The 23,837-nt window shown below is 43.0% G+C and overlaps 1 protein-coding gene across 2 annotated transcripts; it reads left to right on the plus strand.

Annotated features, from left to right (window-relative positions):
• Positions 1-3,897: 3,897 nt before the first annotated feature.
• Positions 3,898-23,306, plus strand: LOC146177059 (uncharacterized). 2 transcript variants are annotated; one of them, XM_084583084.1, is made up of 7 exons: positions 3,898-3,919; positions 5,683-5,897; positions 10,611-10,741; positions 12,249-12,361; positions 14,807-14,984; positions 19,531-19,667; positions 22,860-23,306. In XM_084583084.1, the coding sequence occupies exons 2-7, from the start codon at positions 5,709-5,711 to the stop codon at positions 23,285-23,287; spliced, it is 1,176 nt and encodes a 391-aa protein (XP_084439210.1). In that variant the 5' UTR covers positions 3,898-3,919; positions 5,683-5,708; the 3' UTR covers positions 23,288-23,306. The 2 variants fall into 2 exon arrangements, with proteins under 2 accessions (XP_084439210.1, XP_084439209.1); XM_084583083.1 differs by having other exon boundaries at positions 3,903-3,923.
• The last annotated feature ends 531 nt before the right edge of the window (positions 23,307-23,837 follow it).

Here is a 23,837-nt window from a genome sequence, read left to right on the forward strand (position 1 = left end):
ATCTAACACATCAGTAATCTGCGATTTGCTGATGACATTGACTTGCTAAGCAACTCGGGGGATGAACTGCAAATAATGATTGATGACCTATACAGAAAAAGTAGAACGGTAGGCTTGAAAATCAATATGCAGAAGACTAAGGCAATGTCACGAAGTGTCGGACACGACTGAACGCCTGAACTGAACTGAAGGCAATGTTCAACAGCCTCGGGAAAGAACAGCAGTTTACATTAGGTAGCGAAATACTGGAAGTAGTAGGCGAATATGTCTACTTAGGACAGGTAGTAACCGCAGATCCGGACCATGAAAAGGAAATAACAAGAAGAATAAGATTGGGATGGAGCGCATTTGGCAAGCACTCGCAGATTATGACTAGCAGCTTACCGGTATCGCTCAAGAGGAAAGTATACAACAGTTGCATCTTGCCTGTACTCACCTATGGGGCTGAAACGTGGAGGCTAACCAAGATAGCTCTACTTAAGTTGAGGACAACCCAGAGGGCTATGGAACGAAAAATGGTAGGGGTAACATTAAGAGATAGAAAGCGTGCAGTGTGGGTCAGAGAAATAACTCAAGTTACCGACATTCTAGTGGAAATTAAGAAGAAGAAATGGACATGGGCAGGACATGTAGTGCGAAGAGAGGATAACCGATGATCGCTGAGGGTAACAAACTGGATTCCAAGGGAAGGAAAGCGTAGCAGGGGGCGGCAGAAAGTTAGGTGGGCAAATGAGATTAAGAAGTTCGCAGTGGTCAAGTGGATGCAGCTAGCACAGAACCGGGTGAAGTGGAGAAATATGGGAGAGGCCTTCGCCCTGCAGTGGGTATAATCAGGCTGATGATGATGATGATATAACACAAACTCCTTATCATACAATCTTAAAGTGCCACGTAATGTGAAACAGCACTCGACGTAGATATAAAGCCCCGGATTAGCCAAGCCGTACGTTCGGAACTGCGAGGCAAGGGTAGCATGTCAGATTTCGAGATCTGAGGGTCCCTGGGACATCAACTCCCATGGCACCCTCCCATCTCAAGGAACTACCAGAGTCATCTCGGCCAGACTATGTGGTCTCGTGACTTTGGGCAACCCATCATCAGTCACTGCACGGCCATGGCAGCTACCACCAGCTAGCTGCGTGTTACACGCCGGTGATTTGTTGCTTAAAACGTGAAAATAAAATTTCTTGAGTAGGGGACCTTTACCGCTGTCACATTATTATGGCCACTGCTGAAAAGTTAACGACTGCCGCCACCTCAGTGCGGTGGCCATAGCAACATTAATTTCGTGAATATCTTCTAATCAACCGGTGACAGACGTTACCATGCGTGAACACAGTGTTTGTAGCCTGATACGACCATGAACCATAGCACTGAAGCTGCTCATCTGACAGGAGGAAATGAAAAAGGCGTAGCGAAATGGTGCACGAAGTCCTGCCTGCCATGTCACTGTTGCCAGGGAGTGGTCTTGCTTCGACTGTAGGTGTTTTATAGGTCACTACTGCAAATAGTTTTGAATGGGGGAGGCTCAACAAGCACAGCACCCAACCTGGATAAAACGCGTATTCAGAATATTTTCATGACTCGTGGTCCTTTGAAGAAAAGGATCGTACTTCGGCTTTCTGTGATTGCTTGAAATGCTCATATTCATCATTGCACTCAAATCACTATCGGCTTTACGTGGGCTTAAAACATCCTACGATCGCGGCAGAATAAAGATGTTTAGCGCTAGAGTATATGAAGAGCACCTCTGAGGGCTACGTACACGCATATACTATGGTTCAAAGAAAAAAATGAGCGATGATATTTTTTCGCGTTCACAATTTCAGGCGAAGGTATATTTTAAAGTGGTAATAGCGTTCAAAAGCGGTATACTCTGCTGGGTGTGGATACGAGAGAGTGACAGTTTCGCATAAACAGCTTTTCCTGCGCGTAGCTCCTATTGCGGTTTTCAAGGGCTAAAAGTTACCGCTGCAGATCAGTGCATGTTAGACGCTATTGCCTACTGCCACTAACCAAAGTAAAGAAAATTATGTGTCCATAATTTACAATGATCTTCAAGTGTCTTTTGAATTTATTGTCATTAGTGATATAAGTATACGGCAGCTGCTTCCCCCATTGAATGGACTCTGCCACATACATGAGTGGGTTTTGCAAGCTAAATTTCTCAAGACAGCTATAGTGGCTCGCCAACTTTACTTGCGTCTTTCGGCTTCGCATATCAGCTTAAAGAAAGAAAGCTACTTTCTAGGTTATGATAAAGGCAACAATTTCTGTCCTCGCCGCCCATGTTTCTGCCACGATGTTTTGTTCCGAAGTATTTCAATAACCCACACTTTGCTACAATTTTTAACACACACAGTGCAACAGGTCAAAATATCAAGCTCTTGGGCGAGCTGTCGGTTTTTCGCATCGATGTGCGTTGAGTAAAATAAACCGTGTGATCCTGTGCTGGCTAGCGAGCTTTCTGGAGCAAGAAAAACTTACTCCCGCCTGAAGGTGCACACATAGGGAGGACGCAGTCATTGCCTATAAGAGAAGGATAGGAGATTATTTTGGTGTTCATCAACCGTGAAATACAATATTAATTTTGGTAGTTATCATGAGGAAGAAGAAAACCCATGTGCTGCTTTTGTGATCCGGACCAACGACCTCTACATTGGTGCCTTATCTACCAGACAAGGGTTACGCTAATAAACCTTCTATTTAGATATTTATGCTGTAAGTAACATACTGCTGGTAATATGCACCAGCGTCAAAGTCGTCCACAGTGGCATGCGCCTGTTTATGCTTCTTCATCGGCACCAATGAACGATTATGGTGTTACTTCAGACAGGTCAATACTAAAATTCACTCCGTGCTTCTTTGCTCTCAGCGACTGTCGTCAATTTCTATATATAATTATTTTTTAATTATCCCGGTGAGGACCCGGCAGCCTTGCTGCCATAGGTAGAGCAAGAAGACTTTGTACAGCTGTTATCCTCGCCGTTAAACTACCCCTGTTAAACTACCACGGCTACCCCTGTTTATGAGGATGGCGCAGGCAAACATTCTCAGGTACACGCAGCAGAAACACCTAACTTAAAACCTATGTACAAGATTGCACAGCCGTCGCCGTACCTCTGCCCAATGGGGGCGAAACTCGGAGGACACGGAAACAAATTTCATCGGCGCAATGTGGTCATGTGTTCTTAACACTTTGTAATGAATTATCTATTATAACATTGTTGATCCATGTTCATCGACACAAAAAAAATGTCCCCTATGTTTTCCTTTCTGTCAGTGGCTGTTGGCTCCCTTTTGTGGGCATCTCATAACGAGTTCCGCAATTACCGAATGTTTGATGTTGATCAGCACAAAGAGTGAGTGCGCAAACGTCGAACGCAGAGACTCTGCGACTAGAGATAAAAATAAGAAAATAACTTCTGGACTTGTTCGTGCGAAATCAGTGGTTTCTTCAAGAGGCAAACCAATTATTTTGGAGAATAAACCAGAGTATATTACTTCGAGTAACGACGGCTTCAGAGACAGTCCTACGTGCAGTAGTCATAAAATCAATTTTCCTTCATTTACGTCAGACAAGCCGAAACAAATCGAGCCGTTAGTCAAGTTGTGGCTTGTCTTGCCGCCGTCACGTCAGCACAGCCTTTAGAAAAAATACATTTTTCATTCTGAGCTTTGACTAGCGTGATTATTGTGCACGCAAGAAAGTTAAAAAGAAAGGCAAAAAAAAAAGTGTCATTTCTCGTTAAGTTCTGGGTAAGTGCCACTTTCGTATTTCCAGGGCTAGCTGAACGTTTGCTTTCATCAAGCAATTCGTCATCACGTACGTAAGAGACCTTATTTCTGTGTCGTATATAAGAACGAACTTTTGGGCCGCTCACACTCAGGTTGCCGGTTTAAGGAAAAGAAGTGTGAGGTAGGTAAGTACCGAGATTGTGAATAATTGTTTTCACTTGAGTGGTCGATGGATATTGCATATATTAACTCATCAGATTGTTCGCTCAGTTAATAAGGCCGTTGTTTGCAATCTGAGCACAAATAATTGAAACCAAGAAGAAAAGAAAAAAAAGCCTTTATTGAGACCCCATTTTAAGTAATTGGTCAGAAAATTATCGTGTTCTGTTCGGGTGTCCTCCACAGACCAAGATGTCGGCATCGGCTGCAATCCCGCGCGCCCGCTCGCTCAGCCAATGCTGGTCTTGCATTGGCTGACCACCATTGCTGGGCTTGCATTGGTGTTCAGCTAGACAAAGCTGCAAACAAGAAATGGCTGTTAGGCGTGGATATTAGATATATTTAGGGTTGTTCGTTTTTGGGTAAAACCCGATTTTACCCGGTCGTTGCACCCTGAACATCATCCTAAAAACAGTCGGGTAAAGGCGATTTTTTTCTGGTTCCTGGAACACCTGTGCCCACGGAGCATATTGAAAGGTCGTTGAAAGCACCAAAGCTTTGCGCGCGCGAGAAAGAGAAAGCACTTTATTTTACACTCGTCAGAGAGTATGGATGATCGGGTGAGACTTAGCTCCCGCTTTCACCGTCTATCTGCACCCTAGACGCCGGCCGGAATCAATTGGCTCCGGCCAATCAACTGAACCGCTGCCAATCATGAGGTTGTCATGTGTGATAGTTTATGCCGAAAACAATTTTAGTCTGAATGTGGTGGCGAAAGAACGTTTTTTTTTTTTTAATTTCAGATGTCCGTGTTGTGGTAAGAGAAAGTTAGTAGCGTACATTGTTGTCGATTATGAATTATTCAGAGCTACCTATGCTGAGCGCAATAGACACGCTAATGTGCTAAAACGTGCCGCAGTACTAAAAGGTCAGAGAGGCATCTATTACGAACAGTTGCTGCAAAGCAGTAGATTCAAAGCAAAAACATCTGGCCAGAACTTCCGTGCTACTGCCTTGTTTCTTTGTGTGTGTGCGTGTGTGTGTGTGTGTGTGTGTGTGTGTGTGTGTGTGTGTGTGTGTGTGTGTGTGTGTGTGTGTGTGTGTGTGTGTGTGTGTGTGTGTGTGTGTGTGTGTGTGTGTGTGTGTGTGTGTGTGTGTGTGTGTGTGTGTGTGTGTGTGTGTGTGTGTGTGTGTGTGTGTGTGTGTGTGTGTGTGTGTGTGTGTGTGTGTGTGTGTGTGTGTGTGTGTGTGTGTGTGTGTGTGTGTGTGTGTGTGTGTGTGTGTGTGTGTGTGTGTGTGTGTGTGTGTGTGTGTGTGTGTGTGTGTGTGTGTGTGTGTGTGTGTGTGTGTGTGTGTGTGTGTGTGTGTGTGTGTGTGTGTGTGTGTGTGTGTGTGTGTGTGTGTGTGTGTGCGCGCGCGCGCGCGCGCGCGCGTGTGTGTCTAGTTTGAGGCACCTGTATTTCGCATTAAAACAGGGCTAGTTACAGTTGGGTAGGTTCGTACTTGCTGGAGTCTATTTCTTAGCGGTAAAAAACAGACGGACACAAAGAACGCGGCACACAAGGAACCCCCTAGCGGATGTTCCTTGTAAGTCGTGTTCTTTGTGTTCATGTTTTTTTTTTTTTTTTTTACCGCTAACAAAAGGATTCCAGCAATGCGTTTTGCGTTATACCCGGTATGATTTATCTTTACAAGTTGGAAAGATTGCTGCATTTGATGGACCATGATTTCTATTTCAAATTGTATAAAAAAAAAACATTTCTGCCCGTTTCTTGCACTTCACAGGCTGCACTACAAAGAAAACCGCCAAAATGGGGCTGCCGATCCTGGGGCGGGCTCTTTTCTTTGCCATATCCACCAGTATGGGAATATGGATGCAAGCATACGTGAAAACGAATATTTTCTTCCACGGAAGATCTATACTCATTCCAAAAAACCGGACAGTACCGTACGAATTCTACAGTGAGGACTACGGACAACACAAATACGTGAACGTGTCTGTAAGTTACTGACTCCGATGAGTACTATCAACTGGACAAACCGTCGACAGTTCTTCCCTGTTCCGCACTCTTAATTCTTTTTGAGGACTCGGCACACACTCAAAGGCGCATAACCATCGGCGGTATTTCTTTTTTCTGCCATTGAAAAAGTACTTGCATATGTTGAATGGTTTCCATCAGAAAAATGACGGATGGTTTAAATATAGTTTTGTACACTGAACGGCACACGGCGTCATAAATACTGTTAGCACATGACACGAACGTCCGAAATGTACGCTTGTTTAATCCCAGTTTCGTATTTTGTGAGAAGTGCTCTCTAAAGAAATCTAAAGGATAAGTAATTTGTATATGTCTATTGCATGCTACGCTGAGTAGAGGACGCATCAGCGAGAGAATAACGACAACTTTTAAAGTTTTGCAGATACCTCCGCATGAAGGAAATTTTGTCTGCTTTACTAAAGGGACAGATGTCGTCTCATAAGGAACCAACAGAGTCTGTATTAGGAGGACATCCTGTGGAACGAAAACTCAGTAGTAGTCACTTATATTCGAAACAGCCCAGAAACCTCGGTAGTAGTTACTTATATTCGAGACAATCTAACACTGTAGGGAAATGAAAAAAAGATATGCTGGCGCGAGACCAAGTTCGAAGCGTAACAGAGACCAGTTACATGAAGTGGAGCATGATACTTTCCGTGACTGTTCAGCAGCACACATGTCAGCCGTAATTGCCGCTAAAAGCTTCCAGGATCATTATGCAGGTGTTTATATTCAAAGACAGCCGGGCCTGTGGACTCCGTCTGCAAAGAGATAGTAAAAAAAACAACAAATAATTTTATATTTTTTGTTCGTTTGTCTATTTGTATAACTGCGGACGGCCTTTTAATAGCCATATAAAGAGTGAGGAAAAGATATGCAAGAATTAAAGTAACAATAGGGGGCAATAAGGCAAGATGATAGATTTCATTTTACAACATCAAGAGAATAAATAAGGTGGAAACGCATCCGAATAACCCAAAGACAGTCAAACGAAAGCAGCCAAAGCTAAGGACATCCACTGCACACTAAACACAAGACCACAATCTATGCGAACAGCGGGAAAGATACCTATTATGAGGAGTCCCTTAGTGTACGCGGGCGCTCGTTAAGCTCGGGTATTGTGGGTGAAAGAAAAATGAAAAGCTTTAACCCTTACTTGGGATCGAAGCGGTACTCCTATGTTTACTTAAGGTGTTGCTGATGTAGAGCTGTTTTTTATGTGAGTGCGAAATGTCAGGTGTGATTTGCTGCTTTGAAGATATTTTTTAGCTCGTGATTTTTGCAAGGAGTTTCTAAAGGGGATATTCCAGATCGACTTTGGAGATAAGCTATGCTGGCCAGCCTCAACAATGCGTTAGAAACAAACCGGAGTAGTTTTATTTGGAAGCTTTCAAGCCCCTTTATTTTTTGTGCCCGGGTGCAGGTCAAAGACATTTTCATTATAATCAAGCGATGCTTGTACAAGCGATGTGTGTGCTATCAAGTTGTTATTGCCTATGGAATCCTGTATGGCATACATTCACAACCACCGCTTTTTAGTGCTGCCGAGACAATGATTTGTTTACGTGTCAACATCCACACATGCTTGATAGCAACGTTGAGTGCGTGACCTTGGCGTCTATATGCTCCGATCGCCGCTTTCGGCTGACTCCAACATCCAACTGCATAGAGTGTTTAGGGTTGGCGGTGATAGATTTGCTCGTAGCCCCATTGGCACCATCTTTACCATCGGCCAATGATGAGCGACGCTCATGTTCACCGAGGCCACGCTTTCGAGAATTCGGGTTAAGCATGCCAACGCCGGTACACGGCAGCGGAGGTTCGATGTCAGCTTATACTGAGGTATTTATTCTGATAAAATAATTTATAAAAAGTTGTTATTTAAACTATGTACTGCAGTGCTTCCATTTTTTTTTTGTTACAGGCATTATGCTGCATTTGAAGCAGTTTTATGAATTGGTAAAAAGAACCGGTTTAAAACGGACTGTAAATACCCGCTTAAGTGCGATGAATAATTAGCATATATAACGTTTAGGTATAGGTATTATGCTATATAACACACTTGTTGGGGATGATCCGGAGGCGTTCTCGTAAACTGAGCATGCGTACTTCAACTGTATACTGAAGGGAAGCGACCCAATAACCTATTTTTCGAGGATTTCTTAAGGAAGAGGTGCTGCTGAAGAGTTGTAATCAGCTATCTGAGCAAAGTGGGGAAATTGTCAAAGGCAGGCATTGTGCAACTACACATTTGCGACATTATATAAAAGCTCATCAAAGATAAAAAATGAAGCCTCGATGTGATGCGGTACCTGCTGGACTGAAGGTTTTGTTTCTCGCTCGAACTTGCTTCGTCACAGCTGATACACCTTTGCCGACCTCACTGCTGACTTTTTAGAATAAAAAAAGCTAGCTCTTTAGAAGTTAAACAACTTGCTCCGTCAAACAAATTGTTAGCCGGGAAATCTCTCTGCATTTGTTCACGAGCAGCATCTCGCCTTATTTATAAAACGGCACCACTTTTTACCATCTTTACCGCTCTTCACCATTTGACCTCGATAATAGTTTCACGCGACTTTTCTATTGAATGTAATCGCTTGTCTGATCCAGTGATACCGTTTTAATTTTTATCCATGACGGAAGTTACTTAATACACAGTTAAGCACATACCCCACATTTGAAGCGGCCATAGCTGCTAGGCCATCAATGCAATTTACGTCGCTCTGAATCTGCAGAAATTGAACAATCCTTTAACCTCCGGCATTAGTACAACAGCGAAACGCTTTCCAGCTTCTACAAAACTGGACGCGTGGCCAGACCTCAGCTTTGGACGAACAGTGAAAACAGCAACCCTCACATCTCTATATAGCTTACAGCTCCTGCACAGCCGCAGAAAGTTGAATGCGTGGCTCTGGATTTGACTGGCGAATTATACAGAGGCCTCTGGGATTTCGACGACAGGTGGATGCTGAGTGACCGTGTGTGGAAAACATTATGTGCCACATGCAATTGTGATTTTTAGGGACCATCTCCAGCTCTGCTTACAATGTTTCCGCGTCAGAAACGTAAATGGCTTCGCCTTGTTATCAGCATGACAGAGATTTGGTGGAGTGCTTTCATAGACGCTTAATAACGAAAAGATTTCAAATAATCAAGAGCATTACCAAAACTTGTGATTTGTTTAGTTCACAGGAAAAAGTTTCTATGTAAACAGCAGAAAACATGTCGATAGGCTTTCGAAGGAATAGCTTGAGAGCTAGAAGCAGTTTACGGACAGCGCACAGCTCAAGTGAATGATGTCATGGCTTCAACCAACTATCAGCTATTTTAAAAGGGGTAATTTAAAGAATTTTTTATTCTTTTTTTTTTTACTGAAGGCAATGGCTACTGTAGGTATAACCGTTTCCATCGCTAGCATGTTAAAGACGCTTAGGCAGCCTAATATGTAGAGATGCACTCATCATTCCTGCTTGCCACATGAATCGGATTCGGTTCGTCAAAGTAACACAGTTGTTTGTCGGATCTTCATACGAATGCCGTCACCTGACGGAACGTGTTTAGTTAACTAATATATTGAGGGAGTAAATATTATTCGAATAACAAGCCTGCGAAGATTTTGCGCATTTAAAGGTAAGCGATAAATTAAACTTCTAGTCATTACCAAGCACCGAGAACAGTGCGATGGTGTTTAGTAACGAAATGGAGTATATTAAATGGAGTGCTTGATTGAGCTGAAGTTGATGAAGAGGCAGCGAAAGATAATAGTCATCCTAAGCAGCTGGTGCGTCTATAGTGCGAGCTCGAAGGCTATGATCGTTAAATGCATTAGAAAACATACGTCACACTATATAATCAGTGAATCATAGTGACCCATTAGGTGCTGTGAATTCTTAGCTTCGCACAAAATGAGAAGGAAGCAGGTTTTCTGGATAACGTGTGCAGCACTGCCTATTCCATTTGACCAGAACGTTGTTGAAGTTAATTTGCACTTACTGAAGCAGTCATCTGCATTTGCTTCAGTATTTGGTTGTCGCTGTTCACACAACACCGCAACAGAAAAGTGGGATAAGGTTTACGGAAGTTTAAAGAATTAGTTCCCCAAGCAGAAATAGCATTCTGATAAATGATTTTACATACACCGTGTTTTCTCAGCTTCGATAGGAAATCGTTGTCGGAAGCAATATTATTTCACTGAGCACTAATTTTGACGTTGCAATTTGTTAAATATAAATGACGTAGTTTGTTTCCTCTGCACTGCAGAGCAGGCAGCTAAGCTTGTATAAGCCGCAAGAGGTTTACACGTTGTTGAACGGTCAATAGTGCTCGGTTTCAGAGTTCAACTGACAACTAAACCCACTGCGTACTTGTTCGGCGGGACGTCATACTTAAAAAGCCGTGTCCGAGCAAAGTCTGGCTTCAAAAAGTCATCAGTGGAACGTTCATATTTTTGATCTAAATGTCTTCTCAGTCATGCTGGCTTTACATTTTCCCATCACATTTTTCCTTTTCTACCTGAAGCTATGTGTACTGCGTTCAAAAGTGTCAACTACGAAGCCAGAAATTTGTTGCTCCACCTACGATTGCCAAAAAAGTGACCGGTGCTGTCTTTTTGATTAGTATTCAAGATGAATATTAAAAAAACATTGTTTTATCTCAATGTTTTCTTCTCTCTAGAATATTACTTTCCATTATGTTACGAAAGGCTGCGAAAACGAGCAACGTACTATGCTGCTCCTACTGCACGGCTTCCTGGACTTCTGGTTCATCTGGAATAGGCAGATACCAGAGCTCAGCAAAGAATTCTGGTAGGTGCAAAATATTACTTTTTTACTGTTCGTAGAGGTTTTTCGATTTCATTATCGTTAAAATGAAGCTTACAAATAATGCGCATAAGATGCTTGTGCTCTTACGGTAACTCAAGAATTAGCTTGCTTGAAGTGCTAGCGGTTTTAGTAAAATACACAGGCAGCATATTAAGCGGTAAGCACGATTTGTAGAAAGAATCTCTGGTATAGTGGTATCCCGCCTAAAGCAAGGCAGAAGTTCTGGCCTGGCACTTCGGTGCATCTAACTAAATATACGTAATGCCAGGGCCGTATTAGAGGACGTGCAGAGCTGAACCGGACCTTTTCCCGATGATTTATGGCTAGATAGTGGGGCTATAGCAGCACCCTCACAATATCCAGATGTGCAACTAGTTTAGAGAAAAACACAGGTCAAAAGTTAAAAATTACTAGCAGTAAAGACTGAAGCTAGCTTTCAGCTTCAATCCTTACTGGTAAATATAAAATGAGTGCCGAATAAGCCGATGATGATGTTGAAAACGTTTATTGATTGCATCAAAGACTTTGGGTAAAGGAAGGCTGATCGAATTCCTAGTCCGGGTCACTGTTGATAAAAGTCGCCGTTCGTGCTCTTTCGACGATAGTTCCTTATTTCTGTAGGTCCGAGCCGGACAGGGCCGCCTCTAAACGTTCCCATGTTGGGTGATTTATTATCTCAATACTGTTATTTTGCTCGAAAGCCCATATGGTATAACGTTGCCTTCTGGCCACAACATTTGCACTGAGCTGAAAAGGACTCGGGCTAAATGGCATATGTACCGTTGCTGGATTATTAAATGAAATGGTTTCTAGCCTTTGAAGGTGACTCTCTTCTGATTTACAAATACCCTTAGTGGGCCTCGGTAGTATCTGCCTTTCAAGGCAAAAAGGCTATAGTATATTTGGATATGTTGTTAATGGAGAGGAGGTGCCTAAATCGGGAAGGGAGGATGTAGATGGAACCCGGAGAAGAAAAGCTCGGGCCGAAGCGTGTGCAGGCTCATTTCCTTCAAATCTTTGGTGACCTGAAAACGAGATGTAAACATAACTTCTAGCTGTTACGAGATCCAAAGTAGCTGTCGAAACCGAAGCTAACTATCGTTTCGTTTCCCTGGCCGCGCACGAAAGCGCGCGTGGCGACAAGACTCAGAGGTGCATGAACAGGAGCTCGAGTGTGAGCTCTTTCATGGCCGAACCGTTCATTGACGTCAGCTGCCTGCTCGTTAAATCGTTTTTCTGATCATTCAAAGCAGAACAACGCATAATATTTAACTTGCGCCATTTTTATACCTGGTACTGCGTTTATATTGCGCTCTTACGTCCTATCGAAATACAATACTAACCTGCCCACTTTGGTGTGTTGCTACAGGTTATAGCAACATCGTGCATGACACTCTTTCACAATCCCTGGCTTTTTATGACCTTATGTCTGGATTCTGAGCATTTGCTGTGAAATACCAGGCTCATTGCATTTGCGGCCTTTACGCAGTGTTGTGGCTCCTGATCTGCGTGGCTACGGTAATACCACGAAGCCCACTGATACTGCTGAATACCTTATGCCGAAGCTGATTGAGGACGTGAAAGGACTGATTGAAGAATTAAGTGAGTATTCGTCACAAAAAAACATCTAGGAGATTGATTGAATAGAAATTTGAGCTGTGCTTAAGATTTGCCCAATGTAAACCACGGTAAAATAGTATCAATTCAAGGTAGTACTCCCACGCTGCATGTGCGAGATCAACATGCGAAAAGTTCGGGATTTAGTGAACTATGGATCCAAGAACTATGTATCCAAGATAGGAATATGTGCTAATAGCAATGAACTAATGTCAGGCCATGCTGCAACAACCTATGTGTATACAATATGAACGTTTTGGCGCCAAACGTCTTACGCAGCGCTCCTGGACTCAGAATTCGAAAACCGATATTATCACAGGGCCCACTTGCACCGCTGGCTGAGAATGGACTTCAATTTTCCGTAGCGGATTCGTAGTCCATGTTAGCGACTGGCGTAAGGGACAGATGGTGGCCACGGTAAAGAACGCAAATGCTATATATATACATATTCAAGCCTTGGGCGCCTCGTGGAAACATGTCATATCTGCTTTTACCAGGTGCACTTGCAATCAAACTTTATCAGAGGAAGTTTCGCTACACCAAAAAAACTGCAGCGCTTTACGAAAAAGATGGATTATTTCACGCATTCTACCCTTTAGCGAGAGGCATCTGCTAACATGAAATCTCGTATGTATTCTTGTACTCTCTGTCCAATTAAGTCCCTTAATTTTTCGCTCCACGTCGTGCTCAATATTTAACTAATAGGAGGAATCCGGCTGTGCAAAAGTAGCAGCTGACAGTGTGTAAATAAAGGTGTGATATAATTTTCCACCAAATACACCATCATGTCATCGCGACTGTATTGTTCAATGAAAACATGCGCGCCGACTTGCAAGCATTTCGAAAGTACTGTTTAAATTATTAGGCGTAAATAAAATCCCCCAAAGCAGGTTTCACTCCTGCACATTGTGTCCGAAACACATGGCATCTAATAAATAATCGAAACATTGAAGCCTTTGTGAACGAACAATTGGAACAAGTTAAAGATGCTACCTTCAAATTTCCCGGGATACTGAAAAAAATTGGGGAGGCTCATTACGTTAAACGTAGTTATCCAAGCGTAAGGTCTGTTAAGCACGGATGCACATCAGCTTGACACCTGCGACGAAGCGCTGCCGCACTCGAACCAGCACGCACCTGAACTATGGCGAGGCTTAGCAACCCACCACCGGCGAAGTAGTTAAGTGCCCTCCCAGCCACGTGGTATCACAGCGGAGAGCTCTCGTGTCCATGATCTGGATGATCACTCAGTGACCCAGGATAATAAGTGAATGAGGAAGACGAAGAAACGGGTAGTGGTGAGGTGAGAAGCGATCGCGCCAGGCATGGTCCGGCGGCTCATGGTCAAAGGTGCAAGGAAATGACCTTGGAATTTGAAAAGGGGTCCTATGCTTTAAAAATCACGGGCGGATATAACGAAGCCGGATTCGTTTTCGCGCTGCCCACAATCTATTCACGACGTACAAAAACTTGTTTTAGGGACGTCGTTGGGCGTGTCACATATACAAGAAAAAGCCTTCGTCTTTATGAATTAGTCATAAAAGGTAGATTGCCCGGCCTTTGAGGCAACGGTTGAGATATGTAGATGTTGGTTATTCGACGTGCCTGTGCAACCCTCTGTGTCAGAAGTGTATTGTCTTCTAAGTTCATTAAATGCCAAGGTTTATCTTGACTTTGCCACCGAATTGTGGTTTCTGCAAAAGGTATTCAATCAAGCCAATCCCAGTAAAGCAGCGAAGGCGAGTAGATGGAGAGCTGCGTAAGAGCTCCACCATGCGCAAAACGACTATGCGAAACATTTGAGGAGGAAGAGTAATGCGTACCTGTGCTTTTCATTGAGGCAATAATTCCAGATGATTTATTGCTAGGCTGATTGAAACAAATACATTACGTGCTACTTTAGCCACACGTTAGTGAGAGTCGTTAACGGAATGATGTTTATCAGAACAATTACAATACCCAGGACGCCTGTCCTTGCCTTTGAAATTGAGTTCATGGACACCGCTGTCGTGTTTTAATCCTGAGACGAGAGCGCAGAATATAGTGATGATTCTTTATACACACTGAACGTTAAAAGTACCGTCAGTCATGTAATAAATGGCATTGTGTATGCTTACTTCACACAAAAACATTCACACGTGTCTGTTTTCACTTCTGACATTTTGCAACCCTAAATGCCTGTTTAGCAGTTATTGTTGCCACTGTCGTTGTTCCAAGTCAAACAGTCGTTTTCATGCTCTGCTTTATGTTATTGTCCCAATTCTAACGGAGGCTTCTCTAATTCACCACGGGTTAAGGAAATAATAATGACTATAAACGCACGCAGAATAAACAAATGGAAAAGATGTATAATTTCTAAGAAAGCGACAGGCGGGCGCGGATATTTTGTCGAAGGCTCCGAAAGGCATAAATTCGAGTTTCACATTCTAGATCCTGGTCAGAAGAGGAAGGTTGTCCTAGTCGGGCACGACTGGGGAGGCATGATCAGCCTATGCTTCGCTACCCTGCATGAGACTTTGATCGACAAGATGGTTATCATAAATGGAATGCACCCCAAAGCATTCCTGAAACAACTCTTTAGGAGCCCAACGCAAATGAGAATGTCCTGGTGAGTTCGACTTTTTTTTATGACTAGTGTGGACCAACCTATGTATATTCGTACTTACCGGCTTTTCTCCTCCGTATTGTCTTGTGTATGCACTTATTTATGCCACGATAGGGAATGGAAAACAAAACGAGAAATGCTTCCGTGGTTTTCGGGGATTTCATTGCAGTGAAGATTAGCGACGCGAGCCCAATAGAATATTGATGCTTAGGATAATATAACGAACGGTATCATGCAGCACATAGGAGATTACAAAAGGGAAATGAAGCGGCGCCAAGGATCTTGAATTTTTAAAAAGTGTAGCATATCTGCCCTCAGTTTTTTCTAAGACAGTTGTAGAATGGCAAAGTAGAGTAAATAGAATTGTAGCCTAAAAAGTGTTCCATAAATGCACTACTCCTGCTGCGGCTACTACCATCCCTAGCCGATGCTGTGTAATGTGCAAGGTGATTCGCTTGTGTGAGAGATTTATTCTTGCTCTGCATGACCTACAGATACATAAAATATGTTTCTAAGAACGCAGCAACGCTCTAATATATGATACACTGAATGTAAGCATGTTCATTGCGACGCGTATAACCTAACAACTGCGAGACGTTTAAAGCTCTATGTGGAGAGCTTTAAACATTTCGCTATTTTTCCGCGCTAGAGTCAATCGTTTGTTACCACTCTTCTGGTTAGTGTATTTGTCAACATGTTTCCAGACCATCCTTTCGGTGCAGTCCCATCCTAAAAAGTATCAATTCACTTGTTGCTGAGACCTTTACCACGCAAAAAAATGAGGCTTTTAAAATAGCGAAATTGGCGCGTCGGAACATGACTATGCACTGAAGTGAATGTAAGTACTGTCCGCTGTTAAATGATACATTCGGCCACATGGCCGCAGCACTCTGCTGAGCGCCCGCTTCAATAACCGTCGAGAATTGTAAACACGAGGTACATGCGTAGTGAGTGTGAAAGGTGGAGTCAGCTTTGCGACATCTGCGGCGGCGCTCATCCGGGCTTGCCTTGTAGAGGTGGAATATCTAAATGAGAAGGAATAACTGAAATTATAAACTTCATTTTATTCGCTAACATATAGAAGGCGAGTATTATTCAACATAGAGTGTTGTCATTGTTGATTTTTTTATGCAATTTTAACCATGATACAAATGTGATGGTGGACACATCTACTTCTAGTCCACTTTTTGCGCTGAAACTACGACATTGTCCTGGTGCTGCAGTGGGACCATCATCATCAAGGCTAAGCAATCATTTAAGACATTATCATGACGTTGTGGTTTATTGCACTGCGGTAGCACTCGGCCAGCACTTTTCTTAATGTGACAGCATTTATTGCCTCATGCTTCGTCTGACCAGAAATCATCCTTTGCACCGGTCACTCCCTCAGAAATCGATAATAATGTAATCAGTCACTCATAAGCGATTATGGTAAATATTTATTTATACATAGTCACAGTCATGGTTAGTCATAACCAAAGTTATTCATTGTTATGGTTATTGGTCATGATTAGTCAAAATGTATATAAGGCTATTACCACAATTGAATAACTCTTACTGTAATATAACTAAAATGAGTATGACTGAGTAGCTATGACAAAAATTGTGAGAAAACAATGCCATGAGTGTTAGAATCATTACCACGATAGAATAACCCTTACTGTGATATAACTAAAATGAGTATGACTGAGTAACCATGACTAGGATTGTGAGAAAACCATGTCATGAGTATGACAACCATGGCTATCAGAAACTAAGATTACACATTTGCTTGGTCTCTCTACTACTGCAACTATTGGTGACTAACCATTACTATGGTTTTGAATAATCATGACATGATTAAGAATACGATTATTAGTAACCGTAAATTTGAGTTTTAATGGACATGGCTATGGCAATGGTTAATCATCAGTCTTGGTTAGTCGTAAGTATGTTTGGGTTCGGTTCCAACCATTGGCACGTTGTTTTTCCTTCTACTTTGTGTTTATTTATTTTTCCCTTAAACACATTACATTACTAATTTATGTGATTATCAAGTAAAAATAAAAAAGACAAAGCACAATTTCCAATGCTTTCCTTGGCCTCGCCGACTGTTGGCTTCTTTCTTTCATGTATTATAACGAGCACCCTCATTTACCCTTCATATATCTGCTTGCATGTTTAGTCATAATCATAATCATAATTATAGTCATGATCAGTCATAGTTATAGTTATTCATATTGATATTCATAGTAATTAGTTATTGATGTTGCCACGAGCCTAGCATACCGCGGCCTCGGCGCTTTGCACAACGACCACGAAGTTATTATTGGCGCGTGAGGAGCACTCGAGTTAGATCATGTTTGAAAATAAAAAAGTGCGTTTCTTTTTGTGTCTGCCTGCCCATTCCTGCACGTCTGCATGATCCCTAATTAAAAAGACTAGCGCATGTAACAAGGATATAGACTCAGAAGAAGACAGGACGAACCCTTCTTGTATGTCTGTGTCCTAGTTACATGCGCTAGTCATTTCGATTAATGATGACACTAGCCAAGCTTTCTGCTGAGATTGCATGACCCTACGCCTACTCTCGCGCCTGCAGCTTCTTGAGTCGTGAGACTAGTTGAGATGCGATCAATACTTTCTTCTGAGTCGGACAACGCGACCCCCTGCCTTTAGGGACCGCCCAGTACATCGTGCAAGGCTTACGTTTCGAGACTTGTCAACCTAGGCGTTTCCTTTTGCGGTAATGCCGCTGAAGACCAGCCCAAGAAGCGCTCTTGTTTATTCTTCGAACATGATCCAGCCGTATCGCTCCTCACGCGCCAATAACCGCGCTGTCTTCACGAACAGTAAGCATTGTCTTGGCGCCAAAAAGAGTTGCGTAGAAGTACAAAAAAACAAACAGAAAAATAGCTACACATTCACTAAACAAAGAAGCACTACACTATCAGGGCCAGATGGGAAACGAAGAAATGCGAGGCGAACAGAGCGTCGGTGATGAAGTCAATAAAAAATTAGGGCTTCATCCTCACTATGTGCAACATTTCAGGCCGCTGAAGCCGATGAACGACTGTCAGAGTTCCGTGAGGAAGTACTTCGTAGTTGACATTGGCGACGCGGTGGAGAAGTTTCCACGACCGCAAATAGCAGTGTAGGAGCCATCCGTAGAGGCCATTGCGGCGCACAGGGTCTCACACTAGCACCTGGTCGCCCGGTTCGTAGTTCACAGTCCTGTGGCTACGTTTGTAACATCGGGCATCGGCAGCTCATTAATATTTCATGTGCAAACGGGCTAGCGGACATGCTTGCCCTGCTTGTTTCACAAATTGGCCAGTGTCTGGTGTGATCTCATTATCGTCGCTTGGTAGTATGGCGCTTAGCATCACAAGTACCTCCATCCGATACACAACACGGAACGGGCCAGTCGGGTTGTTTCCCTTCTCGCGGTATTATACGCGAATGTGATGTAAAGCGGGATTTCAACCCAAGTAGTATTCTCAACGTCCACGTACATCGAAGTCATGTGCACCAAAGCCTTGTTTAGCCGTTCTTTTAGGTTATTTCTTTGCGGGTGGTATGCTCTGGATCATTGATGTTCAGTACTTTTCAGCATAAAGAGATTTCTAGGAGCTGAGCCGTCAATATCTTTCCCTGTGACTGGATGATGGTCGACGGCGCTCCATCGGGCACAAAGGGTTGAGCCACTTGGGTGGCAGTTCTTTGCTCAAGGGTATTGGCCTCAGCAAAGCGAGTCAACTAGTTCGTGGCAAATCGGATTTATTTGTGCCATTTGTGACCCGTCGACGACAGAGGCCCCAGGAGTTTCATGCCTACTTTGTCGAATGGCATTTGTGGGGAGTTGGATAGACTGAAACATGCGTGCGGGAATGTTTTAGTGCGTGTTTGTTTAACCATTTGAATTGCCGGCAGGTTCTTGTGAATGCTTGACCTTGGGCGCAAACTGTGGCCAGTAATAAATTTTTCCGGACTCTGAATAAGGAGCGTGCGAAACAAACATGTCTGGACACCGGTTTATCGTCACATGGAGGTCTCCGCACAGGGCGGCAATCACGACCAAGTGGTTATTGACGCGCTCAGAGTGCACGGGCTAGACCGTGTTCGAAGATTAAAAGCACACTTGGGTCAGCCTGCATGACCCTAAGCCTACTGACACATCTGCACCCTTAGCTCGTGCCAATATAATTAGTCCATGATCATGAATAGCCAGCAAAATTGTTAAAACACAAGCGTGTGGCTTGAATCTTTTGAAATACATCTCAAAGCATTATCAATAACGAGGTAAAAGATAAAGCCGCGTCTCGAGACAATGAGCAAGAGCAAAGTACATTAGCGATCCAATCACAGTGATAAGGTCGCATGCTGGGGGCTGTTGAACACAACAACAAATAGAGATTTGAATGGTTCGCGGCAATATGTTCTCTGCACAATACCTTAATCCCAGAAGCCATTCAAAACTAATTTTAAGGAGAACTTTATGGCTTTGAAAAGACCATGTTACCGTCTTATTGCCTGAGGTTTGCCCTACAAGCTCTTGTCCCGTACGCAGGTACATGCTCCCATTCCGGCGTCCGGTTGTTCCAGAACAATATCTCATCATGAAAGACTTGCAGTTCTTTGACAAAGTGCATAAAGGGTTCACGGAAAGAGAAGAATATGCCCACAAGTATGTGTACTCGCAGCCAGGTAGGTGCCGTAGTATAACAATGATTAGTACAAAAAGATTGTGCTAGACGCAAAATGATAGCTTTCTCACAAGCGGAGCCAACACGCCATTGATAATAGGTATTTGATTTTTAATGAGGTTGCATCAGAAATTATATTAGCTTGTGGCATCCAGCGTCAGATGCCATGCAAATCTCGGATGAGCTGTCAAGTTATGATGTGCCCAAACTATACATGATTAGTTGCTTCATTGGGCAGACCTCTGCATGAGAGCACCTGCCGACGGATTTGGAGATAGAGCTGTCGCGTGCTGGCCTATTGGGAGAAAATGTTCTTGCAGGTCCTGAGTGCGCAATCACGTGACACTTTGTGACACCGAGTATACGTCAGATTCATGAGTATTATGTTTTTCTTTCCTTTTTTTCCGCGACTGAAGCCGCTGCTTATTCAAGAGGCTCAATGGACGGGAATGGATCGTGAGCGGCGATTCTGTGCGTCTGCAGGTTTTACTGTCATTCTTTTTCGCACAGCGGTTTGGCTTGGTGACGGAACGCGAAGCGGCGCTGAGTGCCGTCAGGAGTCTGCTTATGTGCAGCGCTCAGAAATTGTGCATTTGCTTTCATTTTTTTCTATAGAAATGTACAAGTGTACTAACCATATGCAGTGTGGCAGGTATATTGATCCCCTGCAGTAACGGACCCACCCACACACACTTATACTTTTGTAGTGGTGGAAAAGAAATAACTATTTATATTTACGTTTATGAGGTGTAGCGTCCCAAAGCGACTCAGGCTATGTGAGACGCTGTAGTGGAGGGCTTTGAAAATTTCTACCACCTGGGGTTCATTAACCTGCACTGACATCGCACAGCATACGTGCGCCTAACCTTTCGTATCCAGGGAACAGCGGTCGCCTAAGCCAGGATTTTATCCTGTATACTTGAGCACAGCTGTCGAAAGCCCCAACCACTGCCCCGCACCAGCGGGGCATGAATAATCATTATTTGACAGTATCTGCTAAAGGGCTTGTGTACGTTCATGCTTAGAATTATACTGATGGGATTAAATTAATGAGCCGATAGATGGCCAATTTTCGGTCAGTATACAGTTTCACATAAATGCCGTGACATTAGGTACAAAAAAAAGGCCGATTGAGCCTTGTGCTTTACGGGCTATGCACAGGAGGAGAATTTTCACAGCAGCCTCAGCTGCCGCTCAGGTCATCGCATCCCAAACCTGGCTGCTAGAGGCGAAAAGAAGGAAGTGTGCTTGTTGTTCTGTGCTTTGCTCGCCGGAGAACTAGACCCCAGTCCACGGTTAAGCTAGCACCCAGGTTGGTCCGAAGCCGTCACTCTGTTGTACGCGCTCCGATTGCAATGCGCCGTATGTGTCGTTTCCTGGCTCCTGAGGCACTAGGCCTAAAGACAAAAGTACATGGTCACCAGGCTAGCCTACCAGCCCTTCCTTTCATCCTTGCGCGCATAGAACTTCGGCGTGGCCTTGTGGCCCACCTCACCGACTCCCTTCCTGCGAATAGAATTTAAAAACGCAACACTTGTAGAGCAAGCAGGAACGATGTAGACTCTACGCCATTCTTCTACCACGTGATTGCGCGCCCTAGACTTGCAAAAAACTCTTCCCGGCTAAGTTTGGCAGCCTTAGTCACGTCGTGTTGATCCCAGATGGCGTGAAGAGCAATGCGAGAGAGGAATTTCAACACGCGGTGGGCAGTACTGAATAGAACAACGCGCATGATACTCCACATATAATAGATAAAAGGAAGACGAAGACACATGGTAGAATAAAGAACTCAATCATATCCCCTTTTTTATAGGACATGCTAAGTTCAATCAATGCTTTCTGCCTTACATTGCTTTCCCACTTTTCAGCTTGATGGTCATACGATCACGCTCTGTTTAGGGGAGTTAAAGTACTTAGGTCACTCTCTTCTACTTCATACCAGCTGTTGCATTTTCTGCGAGCCCGAAAAAGAAATCTGGTTCTACGAATCAATAACAAAGCAGGGGATAGGTGTCAAGCACCTGAGAGAGCTTCTTGCTGAACGCTAACGCAGGCCACAAGAGACGTAGATATTGCAAGGTGTACAAGAAGCCGGCCTGGCTGCTATGTATGCGGGAGAGACAGCGCCGAGTTTAGCCTCGGGTCTGTTCAGGACACGTATAACGCTACGATGCGTTGGTGCAAATCATATTTTTCTAGTCTTTTTTTTATTATTTTTGGTACATGTATATTCCACAAGCAGCCTGCCCCGATGAGAAGCAAGGGTACGTTCAATTATTGGCGACGTTTTAAGACAGTCAATTCATGGCGTTTGATAGGTGGTGGAAGTTGACTCTGTAGCTGAGGTCGTGGGCGTCTAGCCAAATATTTCTGATATTTTATGATGCAGTGGCTTAAGCCAATTTACATGGTAATGTGCCACTTTATCTTTCAAGCAATAACTGACTAAATACTTCTATTGCATCACTATTATTCTGTGATGTCACTAAATATTAGCAACTCCTTTAGGAAAATGAAATGTCCAAAGTATAGTACTTCCATTGGAAAATATATAAAACTTTTATGAAACATTGTAATAACTTCCAGTTTAATTTTTTTTTTTCAAATAGCTTCCAGTGGTTTACCACTGAGCAATCAGCATATGATTAAAAAAATTTTATTATAACACATGAGCAACGGTTGATTTCGTAAAGAATTTTATGATAGCAAAAAAAAACAAATCCTATTTTTTATTGTATTTTTATTTTCTGCAAACAAAAAATTTAAAAGGGAATCTTGATATTTGCGAGTTTATCCTCCAGACTTAACCACTTAAAATTTTATAAACTATTCCTGGGTGATTTCTTGGATGATTAGTTATAATAATAATAATAATAATAATAATAATAATAATAATAATAATAATAATAATAATAATAATAATAATAATAATAATAATAATAATAATAATAATAATAATAATAATAATAATAATAATTTTAAGAAACCTTACCATGATACATCTGCACACAAAAGAAAACATAATGTCATATAACTAATATGCCAGTAAACAGTACATGTACTCAAATACAATAAAGAACGAAATCATAACCCAGGTAAGGAAGACAAAATCTACCAAGGCTTTCGTCATGTGCTCTCCGCGCGGGATGGGAGAAGATAAATTAAAAAAAACAACGATGTTTTCTAATTCCAGGAGCCCTGACAGGCACAATCAACTACTACCGCGCCTTCAACAACGACAGCGATCAGTTCAACAAGCTTCCCTTCCGCAAGATCAATGTACCCACACTCATACTGTGGGGACAGCGTGACGCATTCATCACCAGGCGAGTTGCCCGGTACAACCAGGAGTGGCTAACGCAATCACAGCTGATCTACTACGAGGGAGCCGGACACTTTCCGCTGAGAGAATGCCCCACTCACGTGACAGGGCGCATCAAAGAATTCGTGAAGACCGGCACCGTCGTCGTTAACAGACAACGAAGCTGGTGGACTTGGTGGGCCAGCCGCCGTAATGATCCTTGCAGTGAATCCAAAGAACCTTCTCGTAAAGAGCCACCATTCAGGGGTCCTCCTTTGGTTCCGGATAACGCGGACCTGCCCAAAGACATGAGGGAATAAAAAGGATTCGCTAATGTATTAGAACAAATGTGTCATTTCCTGACCTACCTGGCTGGTACAGGCGAAAAGTGAAACTTTTTTGCGATTAATATTGTGTGTGTGTATAAGTAGTGCCTCGTTAATACGACCCCCGTTAATATGGATGAATCGACTTATGAAGATTTTCTGGTAACCGAACGTGTTCTATGAATTTACGTCTCGTTAATATGGAAACTTGCTTCCCGGACAATGGACAAGGAGAAAATGTAGAAATGCCGTTCTGGTCCACGTATTTTTGTCGCGGTAATATGAAGAGTCATGAAAACCAGATCATTACACTGCTTCAAAGATAATTTTTCTTCTATATTTTGTTGACAGGCGTCACATGAACGGAGTGCCAATGACTGATTGATTGTCTTTTTCGCTTGTGGTTTCATATTTCACAATGCGAAGTTGCGCAGTCGATGCACGTTACGATTTGTTTTATTGCATGAATTCACTTGAACAAAACTCTGACAGCAGCTTGCGCCTTGTGAACCCGACTAAATGTATGCAGCAGGGTTTAATGGGA

Source organism: Amblyomma maculatum, chromosome 10 (genome assembly GCF_055883805.1).
Source record: "Amblyomma maculatum isolate TAMU_Amacu chromosome 10, ASM5588380v1, whole genome shotgun sequence".
In the NCBI taxonomy this organism is placed as follows: domain Eukaryota; kingdom Metazoa; phylum Arthropoda; class Arachnida; order Ixodida; family Ixodidae; genus Amblyomma; species Amblyomma maculatum.